This window comes from Jatropha curcas, chromosome 5 (genome assembly GCF_041381405.1).
Source record: "Jatropha curcas cultivar XTBG-Jc1 chromosome 5, XTBG_Jcur_1.0, whole genome shotgun sequence".
NCBI lineage: Eukaryota > Viridiplantae > Streptophyta > Magnoliopsida > Malpighiales > Euphorbiaceae > Jatropha > Jatropha curcas.
Window position 1 is genome coordinate 1,653,565 of NC_143155.1, and position 11,764 is coordinate 1,665,328.

Sequence of the window (11,764 nt, forward strand, 5' to 3'; positions counted from 1 at the left end):
GCAAGAGATGACCTTTCCATGAAAGAGACACAAAACAAAAGTGACATATACAACATTTATATGTTCCCACCAATTGTATTTGTACATTGACATTTGGAAAGGGAAATTAAAGGCTTTAACATCAATAAAATGTCATCTCTTCCTCTCTCTCTCATGCCCAAGTATCTTTTTGATTCTCTCTTTGAGATAAGGTTAGTTTGAATCCCAACTCCAATAACTACCAACCCTAATAATACCAAGAGAGATAGATTGCAATTTTTTTTTTTTTTAAAGTAGAATCATAGGTTTTAAATAAGGTAAATGATTCATGAATTGTTTGAAATTTGACTAAAAAAACCCATTTTAACTTGTTGAATAGCTTTGAAAAACTAAACTCAAATTTATTTATTGAATTCATTTAATAAACGAGTTGAGTTTGGATTTTAGAACGAGTCATCAATCAAGTTAGCTTATATACTAGTTTATAAGCTAACTAGATAATAATTCTGTTAATGTTTACAACTATATTAATAGAAAAAAATAAATTATTATTATTTTTTCTACAAATATTGAGCAGAAAAACTTGTATATTTCATTATTTGTTCTTTTTTTAATATTGGAAAAATGATTTAAACCTGAATCTATTGTCAGATTGTAGATAAAATTATCATTAAGCTATGCGTTGGTGAGGCCATGTGTTACTATTAATCATTAGATTAAGACAAAAAAAGGCTAAAAAAGTCATTTAGTAATTTTTTTATATTATCTCATGATTATAGTATTATGTAAATAAGCAGGATTGATGGATCTCAATTTAAAAAATAAAGTACTCTTTGAACAGGCAACTAGAATACAAATTTTAAGCCTATTTGCTGTGAAAGCTTCAAAGTACAAAAACCAAATTAAATGACTTCATTTTCTAACACATGCAATCACATGCTCTCTTGATGCTCTTTGCTGACACATAACTATCTTTTTGATTGCTAATACTATTTGTTTTGTCTTCTTCCATTTAATTTCCCAAATTCCTACAAAAAAGTAAGACCCTTAGACCGGTTCCAGTAGCCTTCTTTTTAAGTCTTTTTGCAGGAAAATAATTATGGCGTTCATATAAATATTCTTTACTTCAAATATTTTCATTTCCTTGGTTTCTTTTATCAGTAAAGGCTAAACTCTAAAGAAAGAAAAGGAGAAATTACAACTATCAAGTTCTACAAGGAGAAAACCTAAAACGATTTTTATTCCTTAACCCCATCAAGAACAAAAAATAAAAATAAAAAGAATCGATCTGAAGATTGAAACAAAAATGAAAAACATTTCTGTTGTCAATCAATCTCCGTTAGCGAAGGCTCTTATTCCATCATCACCATTTACAAATGCCATACATCTCTCCAAGCTGGAAAAGAATCACGGCGAGAGCAAGAAAATATTACATTCAAGAATTCTTTCAGGACTTTCTATTCCTCCCTTGTCATGAACATTTTTTTTACACAATAATAACAAAAATACACAGAAAATCTCTCTAAATCCCCACTAGTCTGTGTGTTTCTCCATAAACATGCGTTTCACGAGCTTTTGGTCTATATATGCGTATAGAGAGAGAGAGAGAGAGAGAGAGAGAGAGAGGGAGAGGAGCTCTCACACGACAACGCAAGTCTCCTGTTGCTGGTGTTTGAGTTGTTGCTTGGCTTGTTGTTGGGACCAGTATGCATGTGCAGTTAGGACCCTGTCCAATAATTCCTGAGGGACAGGTTCTCCCCTCCTTTGTTGAGGGGATATTCTTGCCGTATGCACAAGAGTTTTCCATTTATCCTGCATAACCCGAAAATAACTGTCAAAACTGAACCAAACCGACCACATTTACCATTTCGAGCATATTATGAACAGCTCATCTTTGCTCTTATAGGCTTTCAGGTAAATATTCAATTAGTCATATAGCACACTCTTAACTCGTGTATCGCAAAAGGGGGGAAGTGGGGATCAGGCAATTTGGTAAAGGGCAGGTTAGTAATGAGAAGAGGGGGAAAAAAAAGTATCTAAAAGGCATCGTGAAAGATTAGAATTGAAGAGATTCCTTGTGGGACAGTTGTTATTTTACAGATAAAGTCATACAGACCACAAAAGGTATTAAAGTGTATCCAATCATCATTTACCTGTTATCCAAGCAACTGTTTATTTATTCAACAAATTAAACTAACTTCATACTCTTGAGGAATGTGGGCCCAATATACAAAGTCTGACATTTTTGAATTTTGAAAAAAAGATCAGATTTAAGAATATAACTCCGGAAATAATTAAATACCTGCCTTCTAAAGGAACTATTTATACACATATAGAAAACCTATTGGATGAAATATATCATATCAGCTGGAAGAGTGAAATATGAGCAAACTCACCTTCAGATCCACATAAGTCCGGTGCTTTGCATTATCAAAAGCACGTAGTTTGACATCACGCCATCTGGTGATTCAAAAATCCATCAAAAATCCATTAAAATAAAAAAAGCAAGAGAAAAAAACTGCGTTAAAAATTTGATGTCTTAAATTTGCTGTAAGATAGCCACCCAGCAGGCCAATAGCCGGATTTAAATAAATTTTTCATCGAAGCAATCATCAAAATATAACTAATTAGTAATTATATATGTCAAACAGCTTTTCTAGTTCATTTAGCTTTACATCATCAAGACAATGAATATACCTTCCAGTTCCAAGTTTCTCAACTGCTTGCACCAATGCTTCAACTTCAGAGACAGAGAAAGGTCGACGAATTCGGCGCTGCACGATCTCAGATCGCTTAGATTTTCGATGTCCGGGAACCACCGTTAGCGCCTCTATGTTCATTTCTGGTACAGGAACCAGAGCTTTTGAATCTGTTGTGACTTTGTCAATGGACATATCTGTAGGCGAGGGTGCTGAATCATGGTCGCTTTCAATGAAATTCCCTAAATTAGCACCATGAGGCTCAGGAGAAGTAGCACAAGTTGCCTGATGTGCAGCATTTGGAGCAGGTAGATACCTGGTAAAAGAAATTACATATCAGAACTACAATTTGATTAATAAGATCCAGAGAGCAAAAGCTCAAGCATACCATTCACAACACTTATCTCATTGTTCACAAATTTCTGAATTCAAAAAACATTCAAAATGATCATTTAACTTCATTATTTCATTTTCTCAACATTAAATCATATTTCTCTAAAGTTCAACATGCTCTTTCTGTCTTTCATGCCATCCACATCAAAAGTAACAAGCTCTGCAGAGCATTTTCTTAATGCAAGAAAATGGGCAAATTTCCACACATAATAAAACTTTGCATCCTGGGAATGAAGAAACATGACTGAGTGATTCTTGGTAAGGTGTCAAGTCTTTAATTTGTTGTCATTTATCAACTAGGGGAAGTCAATCCATGGCAAAAATAATGAAGCAGATACCAAGACTACAAAAACTGATCCTTAAGAGCCTCGAAAATTAACATCAAAGAAGATCAATATTTCAACATGTAAGAATACAGAAGTACTTTCCAATTACCTCCGTATAGGCTGTGTTGTGTCACTGGGTAACAGAAATGGAGAATCTCGAGGGTGCAAAGAAGGGGGATTTCGAGAAGAATTAGGCTCTAGGCTAAAACCCAAGGCATCCAATTGATTATTGTGACAAATGCCAGTCTGCACTAGAGTTTTATTGTCATCCCGAACCTTCTTTCCTTGAAGAAGTACGCCAATGCATAATCCACCTCCAAGTATAGCATTCACAGCTTCCATAACAGTCCTCTGTGGAACAATTACTTATCATCAGAATGAATCCTGGAGATCAAGAATCCAAATTCCAATGAAAAAAGACCTACCGTGAAATGCCCCATCAGAGAGTAGGCTAGTGCAAAAGCTTCTGTAAGAGCATGCATACAAAACATAAACATGGATGCACCAATTTTTTTGTTACTCTTCATAACACACACTCGTATAAAGAGACATGAACAATGTAGTAGTCCTTAAACCTTGGATGAAAATGATACAAATCAACAATTATATATATACAATTTCTTCTTTAAAATCTAGCCATACAAACAATATTAAACAGCAAATAAATTCAATTTAACTATCATTGTTCAAAAATATTATACCTTCAATAAACCAACAGTTGCAGTTTCTGGGATCTCAATAAATAGCTCTGGTACCTTGAAAGACTTTATCCTAAGCTTCACTGAGTAAAAGGAAATACACCTTGGTGTAAGAACATCTTTGAATGTCAGACACCAATCAAGTCAAAAGAGTACATATGAATAACTCCATCAAAGGTTCTTATACCATGAGAATCCCTAGGTTGGTATGAATTTTGCTGACCTCCAACAGAAGATGAGGCCCCAGTAGCTGCATTATAAGGATTACTCAGCAAAAGATTATAGATAGCAAAAATAAATATTTGAGTTAGCAAAGAAGAAAAAAGACCTCCATGCATCTTTAGATAGGAACCAACAGCATCTCTAGCACTTCCCTTCTGAGGTGAATTGGAGACAAATTCACTACTAATTCCTTCTTCAGAATTTGATTGTGAACCATAACCGAAGTGTTTCCTCTTTTTGAAAGGGTATAATCTTTCAGATCGCTGATATTTGTAATAATTTTTCCTCTTGTGGTAAAGAGGCTTCGAGTCGCCACCATCTACATGCACCAATAAATCCCACTTTGAAAACAGAAAATCATTTATAATTACGTGGCAAATAATGCTGACAAGACACTTAGGACGAGCATATGTAGAAATCATAACACAACCACTTACCAGTGTTAGAAAGCATTCCATCCTTCAACCTTGGAGCTACTTTCCAGTATTTAGAAGCCAAAATTTTCCTTATCCGTCGATCTCCAATGCGTGGAGCCGTCCTAAAGAATTTTTTGGCTGTGTTAGGGTGAGTACACCCAGAGGAGTTTTCGTCATCATCTCTACTATCTACATTTACATCATCCCCATTCATGGGATAAAAACAATGGGAAATCTGATTCCCATATAAAGGAACCTTGGTGCTACTATCTGAACTTACAATTGCAGTAGATTTCCCATCGCAGACTACTGGATCCTCAAAACTGCACAAGTTAGCTGCAGGGCCATTTAGCACCTTCCCAGATTTATTAGGCTCATCTTTTACTAGTTTTTTAGTTTCACCCTCTCGTTTACAATCATCAAACCCCCTAAAACTAGAGGAGCCTACCTCTATCGTGCTTGGAAAAGTTCCCACTGCATTCTTACTTTTGCCATTCACCATCTTTTCAGCATTAAACCTTTCTTCACAGTCAGAAGTAGCTACTACAGAAGCTAATCCTAAATTGAGATCATTGTCAGCATGCAAAGATTCTTTGGAATACTGTTTTTGTTCATTACCACGTGAGACAAGCTCAGAAATAAAGAAGCTACTAGCAGGACTTCCTTGATTTCGAGCTTCAACTTTCATATTCTTTTCATTGTCTTCTTGTTCACTTTTTACAGTATTATTGACAACCATAAACTGATTTTTGTCAGCTGAGGTATTACTAGAACTGGGAGTACTTTCTTTCTCAAGCAATAAGTCTCCAGCAACAATGGCCAATAAGTCAAATGCACACATTTGCCTCTCTCCAGCTTTCTTCTTAAAGGAGCCCCTCCTCTATAGAGAGCAATAGAGAATAAGTACCAGTAAGAGATCTTGTCGACCAAAAGAAAAAAAAAGTACAAATCAAACTGGAAATATCTACATGAGAATAACATTAGAATACATTACCCTGGCTGATCTAGTAGCACGGGGTGTCGGAGGAACCTGATAGCCATTGAATCCATAATCTAACCTCTTCTGCAACACCATATCTCAGAGATCATACCAAGAAGGAATCATCACAGGCAGAAATCACTAAAGCTCACAAAAGCTAGCAAAACCTGAAAAGTGACCACAATGAAAGTAAGCAACAAATAGTGACTTATTTCATAACTATAAAACTGATATCAAAAACCAATAATAAAGTTTTCAGAAAATAGGAAATTCAGCCATAGAACACCGAACATTAGAACTTTAACCAGAAAGACTATCTTTGTTAGATAATACCAAATAAATAAATAAATATAAGATACCCACAATTTGAAATGCTACAGTGAAACCCATCAACCAGCACCAAACAAAAGATCGTTCCTTTTAACCTTCTAAAGCTTCGTGACAGAAAAAGAAAATAGAAATCTCAAAGGCCCCGCACGGTTGCCTATCTGCAACAACAAAAATTATAGCCTTTGGTAATGAATTGTAAGGAGAATTGGGATTTGAAAAGACCCATCAGAATTGAGACATCTGATCAGAATCCACGAATATAGAAACAAAAAAACTATGATCAAAAGGTAGAAGTCCATAATCAGATCATCATGATCTAACACGTGCAGAACAAAAAATAACCAGATGGACCAGGGAAAACTAGAATCAAGTAAATTTACATAAGAAGAAAAGGAATAATCGGGGCATAATGAGGGAAAAAAAGAGAGAGAAAAATTCAGAAATTAACAGAATCGTCAAAAAAGAGACTTGCTGTAATATTTGAGGTATAACATCAAAAAAAAAATTATATCCACCAAATCTTCACTCTATATTTTCCAGATATTGGAATTCTCAGTTTTAGTAGGAAAAAAGATGAAAATCTAACTGATAAAAATAATTAAAAAGAATTAAAAATCTAAAACCACAACAAAACCCTGATGTAGGGGATCCAAGTAAAGAGAATTTCAAAGAAAAAATAACATCATTTCAGACACTTTTGCAGAAAATTCTGTTCATTTCAGACCATAATAAATTGAAAAGATCTAAAACCCTCAACAAGGATCCACCTTGAAGAAATCAAAAAAATTCAAATACAAAATCCAAATATATGTTGGAGATTGAATAATAATCATTAACTCAAAATTTTTAAGGCAGAAATACCATAATTTAAAACAAAATTTATTTTTCAAAGGATAAACCATTTTGCAAATCAGATCAAATCATTTGAAAGTAGAATTGTGGATGTAGAAGTAAATCTACCAAGAAACTGCAGCAAACAAAATGAATACAAAGTAAAGGAAAAAAATTCACAGACCCACTTGACATTTTAGAAAAAAAAAAAAAGTGAAAAAATTAAAAAGTTTAAAACTTTGAGTCATGTAATATTCTATGAGTTGATTTAGTATTCTTTCAAAATTCTCTATTCGCATACTTTCCCGGAAACCAAACACAATGGTGCTAGAAAAAGCCAAAATCCTCCAGAACAAAAACAGACAAAAAACAGAAACTTCCACATGATTTGTGAAGCAGAATCCATATCTCACCTCTTAACAACGATATTTGGATTGAAAGATGCAAACTTTTATGCCTCAGAAAGCGAAATTCTGAAAATTTTGAGGCAAATTCAAAGATCAAAGAAGAAAACACAAATCCTTAACCCTTCACGCACCACTTTCCCCCATTTTTCCTCGGAATCTCTCGTTTTTTTATCCCATATTTTCTCAAGAAAAACATAGTTTCAAACGCTACCCATTTTCATTTTGTCTCTCTCTTTTCTATTTCTCTTTCCTTCTGATTGCAAAACCCCCTAAAACCACCCAACATTTGCTTAAACCCCCAGCTCTTATACCATTGACCCTTGCTTACCGGGCCTATCGGTAAGTGCTGCTAAGTGTACCGGCTAAAGACCGATTCTTCGTTATTGGGTGACCCACTAGCATTCTTAGTAACTCTCAGATTTCGACGCGTGTGTCAAAGTGAGATCCTGTGGCTATCTATGATCCATAGGATCGAAAAAAGCGTTGGATCACTAAAGAAGGAGCTTTGTCTTTTCTTTATTTTTTTATTTATTTTATTTTATTTTATTAAGTATAATTTATATATATTGCAATAATTATTTTTTTAAGCAACGAAGAGAAACACCCATTTTGAATCCTTGGACATGCTTAAGGGCAAAATAACTTGTTGATGTGATTTTCAAGCATTAATATTTTTTTATATTTAAAAAATTCAATAGATCAAAATAACATTGTGAGCTTCGCATTTTGTCTTTTAATAACATTCATTAAATTTGTAATAATTACTCAAATTCGAAATTTCACACTCATCGTATCTACCACAAAATATGAGAAGACTAATAAGACTATAAATAATTGATAATTTAGACTAATAAGACTACACATAATTGATAATTCTTAAACATCGACTGAAATATATATATATATATATATATATATATATATATATATATATATATATATATATATATATATATATATATATATATATATATCAAGAAAATAAGTAAATATATAAACTTAGAACACTAGCCTAACTTATTGGAAAGTGTAACCAATTCCAATCCTATGTAGAAAACCAAATAGAATAATTCTTATTTATATGGAACTTACCTTGATATTAATTAATAATTATTAACTTGTGCTTTCTCGCTAAGTTTGGAAATATTACGTCTAACAATGCTATTTTCATGTTTGAAATTCTTAATCTTGCATGCAAGTTCATTTGGTAATATAATCTATTTTCATATTTACAAATATAAATTTTTTTATATTTTATAATAATTTTTATGTTCAATTAATAATATTAAATTATCTTTGCACAAAAGTATAACTTAATGGTAAGTGCATATTCGATCTGACATTTGACCCAAGTTTGAATCCACCTATCCCAATACTAAAAAATAAAAATGTAATACTAGGTCTATTTCATAATACTTATCACATTTGAGAAAATAATTTACTTCAAAATACTTGTCACATTTGTAATTTCAAGAAGTAATATATTTTTTTTATATATATACTTAACCTTTATAGAACCAATAATTATTACTTCGATATAGTGGGTTTTTTTAGAGAATTAATATTAAATTAATAGTAATATAGTTAATTTACTTAATAATTTATTGTAACTTGGATAAATTTAATAGCTTTCTTAAAAGAACATGAAATTTTAAATATGATAAGTATTATAGAACAGAGACACTAGTAGATTGCATTTAACTCATAAAAGATTAGTGAAATTGAAAATTATGAATTTTTTAAAAGTGAAAAAAATGATATATATTATATAATTACGTGATCAAGAATTTTACATAAATCTTACTAAATAAATTGCTATAAGAAACAAAATAAATTTATGAAGAATATTATTATAGAGAGGAAAAAGGGTAATTCACCAAACTAATGACGTTTAAGCTTTGATTAGGACGAAAGCAGGTGGGTTATAGTTACCGTACACAACTGAATAACTTGGATCTGTTTATAATAATCACGTGTCAACAGATCCAAAGCTGAGTTTTCTTCTTCTTTTTTTATTAATTTAATGTTTCTCTTTCTTCTTCCAATCAAATGGCAAAGATCTAAAATGCTTCTTAATAGTTAATGCAGGGATTTATCTAACATATAATACTTACGTACTAACAATTGTACAGGATGATTTATACACTAAGCCAATTATATACTGTAATAATATTTTACTAGTTTAATCTTTTTTTTTTAAGTGAAAAGACAATAATGCTGTTATATTTGCAGTAAATAATTTTATATTATTAACTATGTTTATAAGAATAAGAGTAGACTCATGTATAAAATATAAGTTGTCATTATATATACTATCATATAAATAAATATTTAATCGAGCTAATTTTACAAAAATATGGTACTAAAATATTTAAAATGTACAATTTTATAAATTAAATTGTTCAATTGATAAAATAAAAGCTAAAAGTGTTATAAATTTTTTCATAATAAATATAAATGTGAAAACAAATTGTAATATCTAACAGGAATATCTGTGAGTTATATAATAGGAATAACACTCTCTTTAGCTCACCAAATTGATGAAAACAACTGTGATTAATAGGACTCGAACTCGGGACTTCTTACTTCTAAAAAAACCTATTACCCAGATATAAAAGATAAATGCATAATCTTTTCAAAAAAAAAAAATGCAGAATGAATAATCTACTAATTTAATTATAGTTATATCTATTTTTTATTACACTATAAAAATTAATTTAAATGATTATAGATGAAAATGATTTAACAAGTCAATTTAGTCAAGGATTAGGGTTTCTTTTTATAAATTTATTTAGAGCTCCAATAGGCTGAAATAATATTTCGAACTATACAATAAGAAGGTATATATCGTTTAATTAACTGAGCCTTGTATTGAATTAAAAAAAAAGGCTAATTTTTTTGAAGGAAAAAAAAAATATTGACAGGGATTGACAGGGGCATATTCGTCATTTGCGGGAGCTTGCATTGTAAGTATTCAAGCAGACAGTTATACCGATAAAGCAGTAATGCACTTTTGTTTATTTTCCGGTTTGGTTGAACAAACTCGTGGTCTGTTTTTCCGGTTCCGTGCCACGTAGGATAAAAGAAGGTGATTTCCCTAGGTGGCAGAAGAAGAGGTTCCTATTGGTTGCTTTTCAGTCAGCATTATCTGAGAGCGGAAATAACACAAAATTAAAGAAAAATACAACAAAGAGAATTTGAAAATGATATCATCAATTAATTAAAAAAAATAAAATAATAGTGATCGGCGTGAGGGAAATTTCCGTTAGAGATAACGTTGACGGAAAGATTTGCGTGGCAAGTGCAAAGCCAAGCTAAGATAGGCAACAGCGTTATGTTCGGAGAGGGATAAGTGGTGGGCCCATGAAATAAATAAATATGTCAACAAAATTTGAAAAACAAATTTTTTTTGCTCCTCCTTATTAAAAAAAGGTCAAAAAATTGATCTGAAACTGACACGTGGCAGAAAAAAGAGCGGGTCACCAAGAAGAAGAAGAAGGGTAGTGAGGGTTTTAGGTTTTTGTTTGGTTTTTATTTATTTTTATTATCATTATTTATAAGAATAAGAAAATGGGAATTATCGTGACACGTGGCATGGAGGGAATGGCTATCTACTATTGTATATTGAAGTGGTAGTTACAGAGACTTTGTAGGGAGGGCTTTGAGTGTGTTATTTTTCTAGAGTAATGTGATGTTGAGGCTTACAAAATGTGGACCTTTCATCCTTTACATGCCAAGATTTCTTAAGTACAGATAATCTAGCTATTTTGTAACAAAAAAAAAAAAATTTCTTACAAAATTTTTTCTCATGAATCTAGTGTTGGAATTTAATTATGTAATAAATATAATTTGTTAAAATTTGATTTAGTTAATAATTTAATAATTTGTTAAAAAAACCTTAATTTCGCAGGATGACGAAAAATGTAAATAACCTATCCATTTGTTTCTAATTAGTTAAAAAACATTTATATTTTTAACTTATTAAATAAAAAATATTCATTATGAATGATAATTAGTGAATGGTGGTGATAGCTACCAATAATTAATGAACGTGTTTTATAAGATTATAATAAGTTTATTAATGTTTAGAAAAATATTTTCTTCCAAGTGATTAATGTTTGGCAAAAATGTTTCTTTGTAAGTGATTGATGTTTAGCAAAAATGACTTAGTTTTCCTTTAATTAAAAAAATATTTTTCAATTGATTGATTTTTTTAAATACTTCAAAAATATTTTACAGACAAATTATTTTTTGAAAACAAGCAAAACGATATATTTACCTTGTTTATGATTTTTCACTTAAAAAAAAGTATATTTGACTAACAATTAATAACCAGTAAAAACTGGCTGATTATTTGATAAATCTTAGAAATTGTTAGTGTTAAAATGCTAAATAATTATTAAGAGTATAATTATTTTAATATATTTTTATTGATTAATTTTTTTATTATTTTTAAGGTGGAGGTATTATTTCTGTTTTACTCT

General features: G+C 31.1%; 1 protein-coding gene across 3 annotated transcripts; it reads right to left on the reverse strand.

Moving 5' to 3' along the window:
• Window positions 1–1,247: 1,247 nt before the first annotated feature.
• On the reverse strand, window positions 1,248–7,568 carry LOC105629958 (telomeric repeat binding protein 1). 3 transcript variants are annotated; one of them, XM_089721672.1, is made up of 11 exons: window positions 7,287–7,568; window positions 6,076–6,196; window positions 5,728–5,879; window positions 4,755–5,613; window positions 4,424–4,636; window positions 4,283–4,345; window positions 4,099–4,178; window positions 3,507–3,748; window positions 2,677–2,994; window positions 2,376–2,439; window positions 1,248–1,791 (listed from the first exon to the last, which is right to left on the reverse strand). In XM_089721672.1, the coding sequence occupies exons 3-11, from the start codon at window positions 5,806–5,808 to the stop codon at window positions 1,618–1,620; spliced, it is 2,094 nt and encodes a 697-aa protein (XP_089577798.1). In that variant the 5' UTR covers window positions 5,809–5,879; window positions 6,076–6,196; window positions 7,287–7,568; the 3' UTR covers window positions 1,248–1,617. The 3 variants fall into 3 exon arrangements, with proteins under 3 accessions (XP_089577798.1, XP_012067015.1, XP_089577799.1); XM_012211625.4 differs by having other exon boundaries at window positions 6,076–6,200; XM_089721673.1 differs by lacking the exon at window positions 6,076–6,196.
• Between the last annotated feature and the right edge of the window lie 4,196 nt (window positions 7,569–11,764).